Here is a 16,674-nt window from a genome sequence, read left to right on the forward strand (position 1 = left end):
TTATGTTATGTTTCATGACAATATCGGATAAAAACTAAAAAATGTATTCCTTAACTTTTTTATCTTTATATCTAATGAATCTATTTACGTGCGGAGGGTAATCCGGGCTTTGTCAGAAAAAAAATGCTAAATAGATAATATTAAAAGAGATAGTGTCAGACAGATAATTAATGGGTTTGAGAGTGATATTTCGGTAAAAACGCTTTTTTTTCATTTGTAGACCGTAAACTTAAGAAATGACTGACCTGAGCTTTTTAAAATTTAAGTGTAATTCTCAATAAATAAATAAATAAATAAATTTGAACTCTTTTACAGCTAAATAAAGAAAAGAAAATTAGTAGTCTACTTTCGCTATCACCTGCCGATTAAACTCCCCAAAAAAGAAAAGTTGGTCTTTGATCTTCGCATCCTTTAAGCTATCATCGAAAGGTAGATGCTCATCTTTTTTAGTTTTCCGTCAAATTGGGGTTTTGTTCCGATCGCTAATTTTGATGATTGCAGAAAATGATTATGTATCCATTCAGCTTCGCTTATTTTCTCTTCACTTTTAAATATTTGCTCTCTGTTTGGCAGTTTCAGTTGATATTTCGTTATTGATTATTTTCCGGTTTACGTTAATCGGAATCGATGCCTTCAGCCGTGTCATCGCAGCAGTGGCAAGAGAAGGCGACTGGTTTTTTTTCTTCCTCGGGTACCTTTTACAGTCAATTATTCATTTTATTATTTTTATCTTGTCTTTTTATGTTGTTGCAACATTAGCCTTTTATCGAATTTCGAATTTTTATTGCAGGGGCGAAGCTGAAGGAAGCTAGCCAAACAGCCGGAACGTTTGTCGGAGAAGTAGCCAAGGATGCCAAAGGCAACGTCTCTGACGTGGCCGAACGATTTGGTTCCATGGTCAAAAACCGATGGACGATTCTCCGGCAGCCCGCGACGAGGCATGCTGTGCAAGAGAGTCTTATATGCGCGGCTGCAACGACTGGAACCCTTCTGAGGAAAGGCATCACCGGGACTAAAGACAAGGTTGTTGTAGGGAAAACAAAAGTTGAAGAGGTAAAAGATTTTAGCTCTGAAAATAATATTAATTGGTTGTTTTAAACAATTCTTACTCATCACCATATCTTGTTCAATGTATTAGTTACATCTGGAGAGAGGATAGTGTACTATTTAAATTTTGAGTTATCCTGTTTCGTGCGGGATACTTGTCTATGGTGTTATGCTATTGCAATCTTACTTTTTTTTTTTTTATAGCGATTGTTTGTTTTCTAGCCTCTGTCTATTTTCTGTCCAACTTCCTGCTTTGTAGATTGCCGTCCGCTCTGTTCATTACTTGGATAGGTTAAGCTTCTGTTCTTATCAAACTTTAGGTTATGCTAGATAAATCCTTTTTGTACCCTAGGGAAAGGGTGTTAGTTGCTTGTTTGATTTTCCGTTGGGCATCGCTTCTGTTATTGCAAGACTTTCAATTTTCAAGTAACTAATGATTCTGTATTCTTTTCATCTTGTATTTATGATATCGTGTGGTTGACAATGCTGAAAACATGGTATTGATGTTATTGTTGCTTTTCTTGCGGACTAGGCTAACCTAGGCTTCTGCAGATATTATGGTAAAAATGACATGTTGTAATGGTGATTTGTTACAGGTAGCAAAAAAGACGGCACAGAAAAGCAAGATAATTTTGACTGATTTAGAACGTTGGCAGAAGGTATGAGATTGTGTGCTTTACTTTTATTTTTGTTGTTGTTTGTTTTTCAGTCTTTTGTCTTATTACATGCCCTTTCAAGATTTTGAACTCTTACAAAACGTGTTCTATTTGGCTTTTGCAGGGTGTTGCCAGCACTGATGGTAAGTTTTTCTACCTTGGCCTCTGCATTCTCCAAATGGTCACTTCTTTTGGGATCTTTGTCGTTTCCCTTCTCTCTTTATGGACATTTACTGTAGTGCATTGTGCTAGCCCCTCATTTTTTTTGTCTTCAGTATTTGGAGTACCTATTGAGGTTACTGTGCAACGGCAGCAAGCCAGCAAGCCCATCCCTCTGATATTGGTGAAATGTGCAGATTATCTCGTGTTATCAGGTGACTAGGATGAAAATCATCGGCACTTATTTAGCTAATGTTATTGCAGTATAAATTTTCCTTTTTCCAGCAGGTAACATTTGTTTTGACTGTTTTAGGTCTAAATTCTCAATACTTGTTTAAAGATGAAGGAGATAAGAAGGTCATTGAGCAGTTGGTTACTGCATACAACCAAGGTCTCTTGCATGTTATCTGCTTTAATTTGACCATAAATTATTCTATTTGGGTTGCATCTTAATTTGATATGTATATATCACAGATTTTAATGCCTCCATACCAGAGGCTGTGAATCCAATTGATGTGGCAGCTCTAATCAAATATTACATTGCTAGTCTTCCTGAGCCACTGACTACCTTTGAGCTTTATGATGAGATCAAAGGTGCTCGTTCTAGCATTCATGCTATGAGAAACGTACTCAAGAAGCTTCCTAGTGTAAATTACATGACTCTCGAGTTCATTACTGCATTGCTGCTTCGTGTTAGCCAGAAATCAGTCCTTAATAAGGTAGGAGTTCTCTCTCTTTCTGCATCCATGCATTTCCTGTATGAGGGGGTTTTCAGCAAGGTTGGATATAAAAAGTTTATTTCTACAGATATGTGGAAGTTATCATTTAAATTTTGTTAAGTTCAATATTTTGGTTCGTCCTATGCACCACTGATGTGCTAAACCTAACTTGATGATCAAAATGATCTCTGATGAAGTTTTCACGGTTAATTTATTTCTTTGAGGTCGTTGTCAGCATTTTTTAGTCATTGTGAACAAAACACTTATATAAAACTGTTTCCCTTCAAACAGTTGGCTTGCAATTATGAGCCTATTGTGATCTAATAGACAAGTGGCACCTATTAACAGTGTTTTATTGTTGTTTATCTTCCAACAGATGGATGCACGAAGCCTTGCCATGGAAATGTCCGCTGTTATTATGTGGCAGAAGGATCGGAAACCAGACTCGTATAGGAAATACTGGTCTCATCTACGCAGAAGTCCTTCCACTGGTAGCATGGATCCAGCCCCTGCTTATAGTGAATGGGACATGCTTGCTGGTAAATTTTCCTATCAGCTACAATCTATGCATATATCAGTATATTGTATTTTCATACAAATCAGTTCAGGGGTAGTTACACCTAACAAAGTTATAAATAAAATTATGTATATACTTAACAGTGGAATATTAGGTGGAAAATGTTGCTTTATGTTTTACTTTTTCTTTGTTATGGCTACAGATGATGGGGAAGATATGGATGCTTCCTCCCACATTCCTTTAGACGATGCTACGCCGGTCGATTTCGGTGCCATTGAGGTTATTCAATGCCTTATCGAACAACACAATCCCATATTCACGGATGCTAACGAGACGGTCTGGAGATGATCGAAACATTATATCCGGAGTATGAACTTTGGGATTTCATCGAGTTGATTGGTTTGCAGTAGTGAATATTTTTTGTTGGCCGTAAAATCTGGGAAGCACTTTCATTTGTGCCTGTACATTTTAGTCGTTAGTGGAAACTTGTTTGTATTTGAAGATGAAAATGAAATTACCTCAAAGCGACTGCTTTGAACTGAAGTGTTTGTCGGTTTTTCAAGGTCTATTTCAACCCTTTTATGATACATAAAAGGGTAACATAGTGTAATGGATTGGGGTATATTTATTTATTTTTAAAATTTTTCTTTATTAAATGTATTCTAAATTACAATATTTTTATAGTGTAATGGATTGGGTATTTTTTTTAATTCTATAATACTCGAGTTGAATGGCACATGAGCCTAACTGCCTAATTCAACTTTTTTATTAATATATATTTTAAAATTATTAAATTAATTAAACATTATTGTTTTATGTGCATAAGATACATAATTCGAGTTCGAGCTTAAATTTAAAGACTTTATTCAAACTCGAGTAACTAATTCGAGTAACCGATTTATCTCCTCTACAAAAACAGAAGATTCAGGATGATGAACGAAGCTTCAATCAAGCCATTGTCAATGTCATGTCCTGCTATAGACGATGGAGGTTGCGATGAACATCAGATTGTAACAGTTGACGGATTTGGAATAGAAGTGTGTTTGATTGAGAGAGAAGATCCGATCGACGATATCGGAAAAATAACAAAGCCAAAGCGGCGATCGGAGAAGATTAAAACACGATGTAAACTGCCTATAGAACTAAGTGACCCACGAAGTTCGAGTAAACCAATCTTGGACAACATCATGATGATTCATCCAAGGACATCTGTTGTACATTTGCCAATGAATATACATGCAAAGTATTTGTATGACGAGACATTTGTGAAGCTAATAAATGAAGAATTTTGCACGAAAAAGATGACTGGGGATTGTTTCTTTTAATGTCAAAACTCTCCTCACCCTCTGTTCCGTTCCTTGAAACAAGGAGTTTTAAATGAAAACTTGAAAAAAAGACGATACCCATGAAAAAGCGCCAAACTTCAACGGCTGCAAGGCCTCTTTCCTCGAATAGTAAGTCGGGTTGAAGGCATACCAAACCCGAATGCAGTTGACCCAATCTCTCGATTCGGACCTTATAAAAGTAAACGTCAATACAAGTCTTCTCCTTTATTCTCGTCTCTAGATGGTATCTTCTTAACATGAACCTTGGTTTAGGGCTTTAAATTGACTCATTTTCTTTTTTAACAAAAATCGGGTGATTCTTTTTATTATCTCAAAGTTTACATTTATTAATTGTACAATTTGTGTGCTGATACTTGTTAATCTAATTAAATGGAAATAAACGGAGGTCGTTGTAATTCTGGGAATAAATCCCAGGTTGAAGGTGAAATATCCGTTTTGAGTTCGAATTTGTTCTTGGATCACGTTGGAGAGGTTACTCTTACTTTTGATTCTGATGGGTTATCCTGGAAATCGCTTGATTCCTTGGATAATGTAAGTTTTTCTTTCCTTTCTTTTCATCTTGTATACACGAATTAACGTAACTAACATTAGATTTTGATTCTTTTTTCCTTATTATCATAATACCCCTTTCTTGTTTTTTATTACAGTTGTATAATTTTGTTTTCTTGTTCATTTGATCGAAACCCCATCATTTTGTGTGTTTTCTTAAGTTTATTCATTTTGTACTTATTTTGGAGATCTTTGTCTTTCCCTTCTTGAAGTGTATGAGCTTAGATACCCTTTGCTTATTGAGATATTACATCTGGTTATGGTTTAAGAGATGTATGTTTTGATTAAATATATGATACTTTATCATACATTATGGTTTAAAACAGGTTGTTTCAATACATTTTGGTCAACATAAGGATCCTTCACTGTTTTCCCCTTCTTTGAGCTGCGTTTTACACGAAAAGAATATGGTGTTATGGTTGGCTTCTGATGGCTTCTTCATGTTTACTGGAACAGGATGGATCTACATGTTTGGGAATTAAATTTCTTCCTAAAATGGCTACGAAGTTAATAATTTCCGATATCTATGCTGTGGAGTTAATGAATGGTGATGTGATTCAAGAATCGGACCTTACAACGGTTACAGAATGTTTCTTGGGGAGTGAAGATCTTGATTCTGGGGTTTGTTATCATTTCTGTTCTTTTTTGTTCCCATTTCATAGAATGATTATAATTTTCAGTGATTAATTTTCCCTACTGGTGCAGATGAATCACTTTACAGTGCATACTTTTCAAAAGTCCAAGTCTCAGCCTTGCCTTTGGATCTTGGCGGCGTACACGTTTGGTCACAAGGACTTGCAGACCTGTCAAATGTGGGTTAATAAAATTAGTGGTTCTCTACATAAGGAAGTTGGAAGACCAAAGAATCTTCTGGTAGATAACCTCTATAGTTTTGTAAAACTTTTTTTTTCAAGATGTAGTTCTAGTGAAAAATTGAAGAGACTTTAAGGGCAACATCTTTTTCATTTTTTTCTCCCTCAATAAGGTATTTGTTCATCCATTGAGTGGGAAAGGAAATGGGCGGAACACATGGGAAACTGTGGCTCCTATATTTTCGCGTTCTAAAATAAACACAAAGGTAAGCTTCCATAATGAATGCAGGAAGATGTCATTGCATTATTGTCCAACATGATCAAATGTATTTTTCCAGTGATTGTTATGTTTACCAAGTTAAGAATGCATTCAATTTCAGGTGATAGTAACACAGAGGGCAGGACATGCATTTGATGTAATGAGATCTACCACAAACGAAGAGTTGAATTCATATGATGGTGTTCTAGCTGTTGTAAGTTATCTGATACCTGCATGTCCTGATATCATATGCATCTTTCCTCTATCTAAAATAACTATACAAAATAATAGGTAAGTTGCTAACTTGATTGAGAAGATGAAATCTTTTCAATTTGAGGTTCATATTTCGGTTTCTAAGCGGCAAATTAGTTCAAAGCTTTTTGTAAGCTGTAACTGCACTAAATATCCTTACCCCTTGAACTTCATACCATATTCTTTAGTGGGCTTGGTTCTGTTTTCTGTTGTTTAAGCTTGAATCTCTTTGTACACTGGTATTTTTGTTTTTGCAGGGTGGTGATGGTTTCTTCAATGAAATCCTTAATGGGTATCTTTCTTCAAGGCATAAAGCTCCTTTCCCTCCTGTCCCTTCAGATTTTCTTGATGCCCTGGGGAATGATAACAACCCTTTAGTAAACATTACAACTGAAGCAGATTCTGAGAGTCGTAATACCAAGGAGAGTGATCCTCTTCTCTCAGGTTCAGCTCATAATGAATCGGGATTCTCTCATTTGAGTGCGTTACATAATAACTATATTTCCGTAAGAATCAACTTTGTGGTGGTTCTGCTTATCTGGTATAACCATGTTTGCTTCTATTTACAGGAACTAATGATGGCTCTCTCTCTTTAGGTTAGTTTTTACCATACTCTTACTACCATGATAATGGAACACTGTTTGTAACTCTATACATATTGCTGTCGATGGTCTCTTTATCTCATCGACATGTATCAATGCCGTACACCTAAACAAATTTTGTTAATATGCAGATCAACAAATTGAGTATTCGCTCCCTTACCAGAGGCTTAGATTTGGAATAATTCCTGCAGGTTCAACGGATGCTATTGTGATATGGTATATTCTTCCAACCTTATAAACGTTTCTTCATTAGGTTTTCTGCTATTGTTAGACTCAATGTAGTAATGTTAGGTCTGCAGCTTAGAATATGGATGCATGTAGCAGGCTTTTTGAGTGACTATTTGGAATCCTTTTTAGTCGAGGCAGTCCACAGACCTAGCTTTGAAATGTTCTTCTGATATGGACACTGCTCTAAGCTTTGTCATTTTTGCACTAAGTTGCTGCTCGTTGTGGCAAGGAGTGATAGAACGGGAGGGGAAAACATTAAAGAAAGAAGCGACTGTTTACTGGATGATTTCATGCTATATTGATTTCTAACAAAAGCCCTCTTCCTGTGTAGTACTCATTTATAACTGAATGCATTCTAAAGTCATCTTTCCCTTTCAGAGTGCTAGATTTGATGTTTCACATTATGTAGATTGGATACAGGATTTTGTAGCATTTCAAAAATTATTTGCTGTCCTGGTTTCTTTCTGCCTTCAGTATTCCATGTGTTACATTTAGCTCACCTTAGTGTATTACAGACAAGTGTAGGGTCCATTGTGCCATGCAATGGTTTATGTCTCGGGCTGACAGACTTGATAGTCCAAGTCTTAAGAGCTGCATTTATGCTAGGATTTAAGTCATAGGAATCATCTATGGAAACGTAGTGTGCTTTCTAGTGCTGATGTGCTAAAACATAATGTCTAACTGAAAAATATTGGAGCTAATCATGGATGTCATTTATTTTCTACTTGATACGGTTTTGTTGATTTCTTTCTTGCAGCACCACTGGTGCTCGAGATCCAATAACGTCTGCACTGCACATCATCCTGGGTAAAAGGCTGTGCCTTGATGTTGCTCAAGTTGTAAGATGGAAAACTACATCTACCTCAAAGATTGAACCTCTTGTACGCTACGCGGCTTCTTTTGCTGGGTAGTTTCTTATTATAACTAATGCCATGGATATGTGAGAACATTAGCAAATAAATCTTCTGTCTCGAATGTGCTGAATGCATGCATGTTTGCTAATTGAAAGGCATTTTAGTGTGCTCATGTTCTTTTGTCACCCAATCAGTTGTCCACATTGTCACTTTGCAACTCATCAGTGAAATTTATCAGGTATGGATTTTATGGAGATGTTATAACGGAGAGTGAAAAATACCGCTGGATGGGCCCAAAACGTTATGATTATGCGGGAACCAAAGTGTTTTTGAAACACAGGTATATTTCTCGTCATATATATTTTTTAATGAGTTCGTGGATAAATGATGTTAAGTTTCGGTAGCAATGTCATTCAATAAGATAATCAGCTTTGAGAATTTATTCCAATTTATAGTTACAGAAAACTGCATTAAAGTCTGCAATTCGGAATGCTCAGAGGTTTCCCTTCCCTAGGGCATGTCTCTGTAGAATGCATCATCAGTATTCAATAGTTGGCTGATCATGCTAAGTCGTGTTAACCTTTTTTCTTCATGAAGGTCGTATGAAGTTGAAGTGGGATACCTGGCAGTTGAATCTGAAAAAGATAGTTCGACATCAGATGGAAGTAGGATGCTTAGTAAATCACGGAGCTTGAAACGAAAAAAATCTGAGAGAATTATTTGTCGAGCCAATTGCAATGTGTGTAATACGAAGCCAGTTTATTCTCCCTCAAAGAGCACGCCTGCAACACCGTATTCAAGTGCACAAGAAACAAAATGGTTGAAATCTAAAGGGCGTTTTCTTAGCGTTGGGGCCGCCATAATGTCTAACCGAAATGAAAGGGCACCTGATGGTTTGGTGGCTGATGCACACCTTTCAGATGGTTTCCTTCATCTTCTATTAATTAAAGACTGCCCTCATGCATTATATCTCTGGTAATATGGAGCATTCACTCTTTCTTTCGATTCGAGATCTCTTTTTTGTATTGTTTTTGCATAGTTCTTCATCCATGAGAAAAACCATTTTCAGTAATGGATCTTGATCAATACGTACAGGCACCTCACGCAACTAGCAAAGAAAGGCGGAAACCCCCTAAATTTCGACTTTGTGGAGCATCATAAGGTATATCTTGTCGAATCTTATCTTCCCGGTCCCCGGAAGTTTTTGTTGAACCCGTTATATATGTTATTTCCAGACCCCTGCATTTACGTTCACTTCGATCGGCAACGAGAGTGTATGGAATCTGGACGGTGAGCTTTTTCAAGCACATAAGCTTTCAGCGCAAGTATTTCGAGGCCTTATCTGCTTATTCGCGTCTGGCCCCGAAGTTTAGGGTACAAAGGAAACATGGTTTCATCATCAAAGGAGTAGAGTAATTCTCTTTCTACCAACACCGTTTTTGTATGTTACGAAGTTCAGTTTACATCAACACTTCTTCATATTACAAGGAAATCGTATAGTTATGTATGAATGTGAACCAACACTGTACATTACACTCTGAATTATACTTCATTTTGTTTAAAATGAAATTAAAGATATCATTGCAGGGTAGACTTGTGCTACGATAAGCTGATAAAAGTATTTTCTTTAATTTTTTAGAAACAAAAAAAAAATCTTAATAATTAAATAATAGATACTAAAATGTCATGCTATAATCTAATTTTGACTTCTGGTACAAAGATTCTTACAGTTGATACAAATATTTCGTATTAATTTAGTATTGATACTCCTATTTGGTATAGATATCAAATAGATTAATTTCAATTTTAAAACATGATTAATTATTAATTAATCTTACTTAAATACATATTGAATATATGAGCAAGTACATTTGGTCGGTTAGTCAAGTTGTTCATATTTGTTCTCTCATATTTCTTTAGGTTATGTTTTCTAGATCTGTTAGGAGCACTCGCCTTAATTCTCTAGAATTCTTCTCCTCTCCCCTCTAGGTAAGATTAGAATTAGATTAAAATTTTATAAAAAAAAAAGGCGAAAGGGTACCTGAGGCCCTCCACTTTTCCAAAAAAAAAAACAACGTGGCCCTCTACTTTTTTTTCACTCAATGTGGTCTTTTGACTAACGTTTTCCATCTTTGACCGACAGAGCTATTACTTTGTGTTGAAGTGACACGTTAAGCAGACCAAATCTTTTTTCTCTCTCAATATGGCCCACCAACTCAAGAAAATAACTCAATATGACCCTCATATTTTTTCTCTTCTATTTTGGTCACCAAGCTTTAAAAGTTTTCAATTTAATCACTCAACTTTTGAATTGCTCCTATTTTAATCATCATGATTTATTTTATTAATATTTATATATGATGTGACATTTTTTATTTTCAACCACGATTTCTTGTTTTTCTTTCATTACCAGATTCAATGAAACCAGATTGACCTTGTAAAAATATTGAAAACACTAAGGATGAGCTACTTGACCGGGTTCTGAAAGGGAAAAAAATCTTTGGTCGAAAAGGAAGAAAAATGAAATGAGAGGATAAAGGAGAGGAGATTTGAAAATATATAAAGCAGAGAGAATATTTTTTAATTTTAATTATAATTTTGAGAATATTTTTTTGTTTCAATATATTTTTAAAATTTTAATTTAATTAATATTATTTTAATCATATATTAATAAAATAATAATCATAAATGTCACATCATACATAAATATTAATAAAATAAACCGTGATGATCAAAACATGAGTAATTCAAAAGTTGAGTGATTAAATTGAAAACTTTTAAAGTTTAGTGACTAAAATAGAAGAGAGAATATAGTTGAGTAATGAATGGTATAATTTTCTCATTTATAACAACATTAAACAGAAATAGGAGGGCCATATTGAGTTATTTTCTTGAGTTGGAAGGTCAAATTGAGAGAGAAAAAGGTCCCATCAGCACAAAGTAACGACTTCTCACTCAACGACGAAAAACATTGGTCAAAGGATCAGATTGAGTATTTTTTTTTTCTAAATTAGAGGGTCACATTGATTTTTTTTTAAAGTGGAATGCCTCACGTATCCTTTTGCACAAAAAAAAAAAAGAACTATAGAATATAATCATTCTCAATAATATTTTAAATATACAACAAACCATCAAAATTATCATAAATTCATTGAAGTACAATTTTTTTGAAATATTAAATTGATCAAAGCACAAACAACATCAAAATGTATATGAATCACATAAATGTCAATTATAATTTTATCAATTATAATTTGTTCGTGAACTATGGAAGATAATAAATACTAAGATTAAATTAATTAACTTCCAGATGATACTTATCATTGAAGTGTAATTATATAAATTGTAAAACCATCAAAAGAGTGATTAGATTTATTGCTCTTCTAATCATTGATATGCTGCTGGTGAATTATACACTCATTTTGCAAATTTTGATTAAGGTGACTCACAAGGCAATCAAACTATAATTATCATCTTTTGTTTTTATTGATATTCGGGGACAAAACTTAAAATTTATTTAAACAAAATTTAAATACTTTTTAGGGTAAATTACAAATTCGGTAACTGAATTTTATTCTCTCCCCTATTTCACTCGTTGCACTTTAAATCATTTTATTTTCCTCACTGAACTTAATATCTTGTGTTTTTTAGTCACTCGGGTGTTAAATAGTTAACGGTATTAAAATGAACTGTTATATAGATGTAAAACGACATCGTTTTGGTGAAAATTTTGTTCTTTTAAAACGGTGCCATTTTTAACGCTGTTAACTATTTAACGACAAAGTGATCAAAATAGGAGAGAGAGTAAAGTTCAATGACAAAAAAACTCAATGAATTAAGTTCAGTGAGAAAATTGAAAATTTTAAAAGTTCAATGAGCAAAACAGGAGAGAGAATAAAGTTCAATGATAAACTTTGTAATTTACCCTATTTTTATTATTCAACATTACTCTTTATAAAATTTGTATGCTAATACTTTTGTATTAATTAAACTTATATATAAAGTAAACTTTAATTAATTAATGACTTCAACTGAATGGAATTAATGTCGTAACTAATTTACAACAACTCTCTTCGTTAGGGATATCAATGATTATTTATTAATTTTATTATATTTTATATTAATTGTGTATATTATCAAGAGCTGATTCAAGTAATATGCAAGACTTAAGTTCAAGTACGTATAGAAAAAAATCCCCCTAAAAGACTTACCCACAAAATGGAAGTGCGCCAGCCGGATCAATCCATATTATAGCAAATATGGAGGAGGAACAAAGACAAAAGCGACAGTTGAGCCAGTTGAACTAAGAAAATGAGTCGAACGAGATAGTAAAGCTTTCACATGGCAGATCCAAATAAAGTGTTTCCCACATAAAATTCTTGTCCTAAAACTTTACTAATTCGCCAGAATCTCTGGGGTTCCAACATCTCCTCCCAACAAAAAAACCCATCTTTCTATTCTCAATATCTCAAGTCTCAACAGTTAACACTACATTACCAGGATCTTCATTCCCTTACAACCTGTAAACTTTCTTTGTCAGAACCCATAAAAAGAATCGATGAGTCAGAAATGGAGGATATCATCATTTTCACCGGCGGAGAAGACCTCACCATTTGCGACTTCTCGATGCTCCCGGTGAAGTGATCGGCAAGTCCAGCTATGGGACCTTATACAAGGCCTTGTTCCAGAGGAGCAACTCGGTTAGATTGCTTCGGTTCTTGAGGCCGGTGTGTGCCTTGAGAGGTGAAGAGTTCTTCGATGTGGTTCGGCAGTTGGGGTGCATTAGACATCCCAATTTGGTGCCTCTGTTGGGATATTATGCTGGACCTAGAGGAGAGAAGCTTCTTGTTCATCCTTTTTATTGGCAGGGCAATTTGGCTCAGTTAATCAAAGGTAAGGTTCATGTTGATTATGTTGGATGCGTTTGAATGTTTTAAGATTTTGAAGTTGGACTGTTTGTTTTAGCAGATGGTAATGGGGAATCTCATAGATGGTCAGTAATTTACAAGATTTCCATTGGCATGGCCAGAGGACTAGATCACCTGCATACAGGGTTGCAAAAGCCAATAGTCCATGGAAAAAGTCTAAGAACGTGCTTTTGGATCGAAATTACCACCCGTATCTCTCTGATTTCGGTATATACTTACTCTTGAATCCTACTTCTGATCAAGAAATACTTGAAGCTTCAGCAGCCGAGGGCCATAAAGCTCCTGAGCTCATCAAAATGAGGGATGCAAGTCCCGAGACTGATATATATAGTCTCGGGGTGATCTTTCTCGAACTACTTTCGGGGAAGGAACCGATGGACGAAAAGCCAACACCGGATGAGGATTTTCATCTGCCGAACTTCATGCGAAACGCTGTTCTTGGTCATAGAATCAGCGATCTGTACCATCCGGACCTACTTATGAGTAACAATTATGATCAGGGAAATCAAGTTACTGAAGAATCTATTCTTAAGTTCTTTCAGCTTGCCATGGCTTCTTGTTCTCATTCTCCTTCTCTTAGACCAAATATCAGACAAGTGCTGGCGAAGCTCACAGAAATCGGCTAGTAGGAACCGGTGCATTTTGCAGAAGCACGGGCAGTGGCATGGGTAGTAGTTCATTTATATGGGAATAGCTAGAGTATGGTAATCCCGGGAATCAACAATTGTCATCCTTCAAGCATCCAACGAGGATCATAGAACTCCCGATAGGTTTGTTGGAAAACCGGATTTATTTATCATCAAATCATCTCCGTGGCAAAATAAGATCCAATCCAATCCGATTCAAGACACGAAGGCCGCATAATGCAAAAGATGTTTCAGCTTGTCGAAGTGCTGCTAAGACCAGGTGAATGCCGGAATAAAGCTAGGCTATGCCTATCAGCTGCTATTGGTGATTTCAGGATTAGCTAAAAGTTAACTATGTACATGTAAGAATTTTGTGCTCGAATTTTCTGTCATAGAATTTTGTATGCAAATTTTAAGAATTTTCCAGCATAGAGGTAGGCATATTGGGAAATAAACCCAGAACGAGTAATTTTCCTATAACCAGATTAGTGAGAATGCAAAATAAAAGTGGAAAAATAATATCCGAAATTGATAACGGAGTTCAGCCAATTTTGCTTACGTCTCCGGACTGCTGCAGATCTTTTACTAAGAGAGAAAATTTACAGGTGTTTACAAAACACTCACTACTCACAAGAAAACTCTCTAGTATTGGGAGAAAGAAAATATTTGAGATTTTTGGATGGTTTAGAAGCTAAATGAGCTAGGATATTTATAGTTAAAGCTTAGAGACTAATCTTTAAAAATACCCTAAAATACAATAACTAAAATGTAATTAACCATTGCTTAAATTCAAAAAAGTGAGCTGCCTGACTTTGAATTCAAGCCGCCCCACTTGAATCAATAGCCGCCCATGTTTATATTCAACAAGGCAGGCACAAGCAAAGCTCTGAATGAATTGATAAGCATCGAAACATTCAAATTCCAATGAATTATCTCCCACAAGCTCAGCTGTAGAACGGAGTTGAGCAAAATCATGATGCTTGCTAGAGCTATTGTCTTTGAAATTATACCTTATGGCTTTGTTAGGCCAACACAGTATCATAAATGAGCCCTCAACAGTTTCTTCACCAACAACAAAGTATCTAAAATGCATGAAATTGCAAGTCTACTGGATCGACATAGCCCCGAACCATCTCAAGAAACGATGCTGCAATCGGATTTAGATCGACTCGGTACTTCAACAACCACTCGGAATATTCTCTCTCCATTTCGGAAACAGTAAATTGTCCGAACCAAAATTCAACAAGATGCAAATGGCCTCCGTATTCTCCAAAATACCGGCGCGGCCTTACGTCTTTGTCGACGACTGGAGACATCGGGATATCTCTCATTTGCTCTTCTTCAACGTCAAAACATCGTTCTTTGAATTGCACATTACATGGTGCTACAAATGGATGACCCAAAGGCCTCCAGGACTCCAGGGGGCAGTTGCCGACGAGTAAATCTCCACCCGTAACGATCCGGCAAATCAGGCGATTTCCTAGGATAAAAAGCTAAACTGACACCCCAAAGATTTGTTCCTCGAACAATCAAGTGTTGGAAGTACAGTGTAATGCTCTGTAGTAGGATTGTATATGTAATAGATTGTAGTACCATTGCACAATAAGTTGCCGTAACTTTGATCGCTCATTTGCTTATTTGTTCTTTCCAGTTTGCTCCCCACTGCTTCTGTTTCAGCTATATTTTAAAAAGTGTAAACTACACGTTTAATATCTAAACTATTAGTTTTATTTTGTTTTAGTACCCAAACTTTCATTTGTTTCAAAATGATATCTAATGTTAATTTTTTTATTTCATTCTAATACCTCACCATTAATCATTTGTTTCAAATTGATATCTAATGTTAATTTTTTTAATTTAACCACTAAACTTCAAATTGATCCTATTTTAATCACTCCAATTTATTTTTGTTAATAAATTTTATTACATTAATTTTTTTTATTAATATATAATTAAAATAAAAAATAAATTTGACAGTTAGAGTGATTAAATTAGGAATAATTTGAAAGTTAAGTAATTAAATTAAAAAAATTAAACTTTAATTACCAAAATAAGAGTGAAAGGATAGTTGTATGATGAATGATACAATTTACCTATATAAAAGGTGTCACATACAACTAACCCGTTATATTTTTAACGGTAAGGTGCTAAAATGAAACAAAAATTAAACGTTAGATATGATTTTAAAATAAATGAAAATTTAGATATTAAAATAAAATAAAACTGATAGTTTAAATAATGAATACACAACTTACCCATTAAAAACAAACCGGTACTTGCTTCTTGAAAAGAAAATATTGTATCTATGGGGATCTTAGCATCTACTTGAAAATTTCAATCGTAGAAAGACCCTTAAGATAGAGAGTAACATATTAAAAAGATTTGATTAAAATTTCTAGATTTATTAATCATTAGTGATGACGATAAAAACAACGATTAATGTGATAATCGAGATCTGGATTGATTGGATAGAAGGGGAAAAAAAGAAAAAATAAGATATTTTTAAATTTTATAAGAATTCAAATCAATATTAGTTTGATGATTTTGTTAGAGATTTAAAAAGACGATCATTTTAGTGTGTCTTTCAGCTATCAAAGATGAGACTAGCTAATTTTGTACATATAGCGGCGTTTTTAAAACAAACGCCGCAATAAATCAGTGCATTAGCAACGTTTCTAAATACAAACGCCACAAAATGGTACATTAGCGGCGTTTCTGAAAATCGTCGCTATTTTCTTGTCTTTTGTGGTGTTTTATAAACAAACACCGCAATACATAAGTCCATTAGTGGCGTTTTAGATACAAACGCCGTAATAAATCAGTATATTAGTGGCGTTTATAAAAAACGCCGCAATAAGTTAGTGGAGTAGTGCGTTTTGGATATTTTATCATCAAAGGTTTCCCCATTTACCCAACAATAGCTACGATAGGAGGATTTCTCTCAGGTACTTCTTTTTCCTCTCTCTAATTTCTCATTCACTTCGTTGTTTTGTTTCTCTTTAAATTTAAAAATTTATGGGCTTGCTTCAAAATCTTCAAAGGCATTCTACTTTGGATTTCATTTTCCTTATTTTTTTCCAAATTATTTTTGTGATGGTTTAGGGTTTAGGTTATTTATGC

At 34.9% G+C, this 16,674-nt stretch overlaps 2 protein-coding genes and 2 pseudogenes across 3 annotated transcripts; 3 read left to right on the forward strand and 1 right to left on the reverse strand.

Annotated features, from left to right (window-relative positions):
- The first annotated feature begins 353 nt into the window (after positions 1-353).
- Positions 354-3,641, forward strand: LOC120127634 (uncharacterized Rho GTPase-activating protein At5g61530-like). Of its 2 annotated transcripts, none has more exons than XM_039145493.1 (10): positions 354-429; positions 574-691; positions 791-1,053; positions 1,644-1,706; positions 1,828-1,846; positions 1,979-2,077; positions 2,176-2,253; positions 2,337-2,581; positions 2,958-3,120; positions 3,301-3,641. In XM_039145493.1, exons 2-10 carry the CDS (start codon positions 628-630, stop codon positions 3,444-3,446), a joined length of 1,140 nt encoding a protein of 379 aa, XP_039001424.1. In that variant the 5' UTR covers positions 354-429; positions 574-627; the 3' UTR covers positions 3,447-3,641. The 2 variants fall into 2 exon arrangements, with proteins under 2 accessions (XP_039001424.1, XP_039001423.1); XM_039145492.1 differs by having other exon boundaries at positions 366-429; positions 580-691.
- A 1,070-nt stretch (positions 3,642-4,711) lies between these two features.
- On the forward strand, positions 4,712-9,471 carry LOC120127633 (ceramide kinase-like). The gene is made up of 13 exons (XM_039145491.1): positions 4,712-4,975; positions 5,450-5,614; positions 5,699-5,866; positions 5,979-6,071; positions 6,186-6,278; positions 6,574-6,796; positions 6,886-6,912; positions 7,050-7,134; positions 7,904-8,053; positions 8,239-8,340; positions 8,598-8,975; positions 9,096-9,162; positions 9,236-9,471. Exons 1-13 carry the CDS (start codon positions 4,814-4,816, stop codon positions 9,371-9,373), a joined length of 1,851 nt encoding a protein of 616 aa, XP_039001422.1. The 5' UTR covers positions 4,712-4,813; the 3' UTR covers positions 9,374-9,471.
- Positions 9,472-12,157: 2,686 nt separating this feature from the next.
- On the forward strand, positions 12,158-13,866 carry LOC120127540 (annotated as a pseudogene).
- A 460-nt stretch (positions 13,867-14,326) lies between these two features.
- Positions 14,327-15,184, reverse strand: LOC120127541 (annotated as a pseudogene).
- Positions 15,185-16,674: the final 1,490 nt, after the last annotated feature.

Source organism: Hibiscus syriacus, unplaced genomic scaffold, assembly GCF_006381635.1.
Source record: "Hibiscus syriacus cultivar Baekdansim isolate YM2019G1 unplaced genomic scaffold, ASM638163v2 tig00110469_pilon, whole genome shotgun sequence".
Classification (NCBI taxonomy): domain Eukaryota; kingdom Viridiplantae; phylum Streptophyta; class Magnoliopsida; order Malvales; family Malvaceae; genus Hibiscus; species Hibiscus syriacus.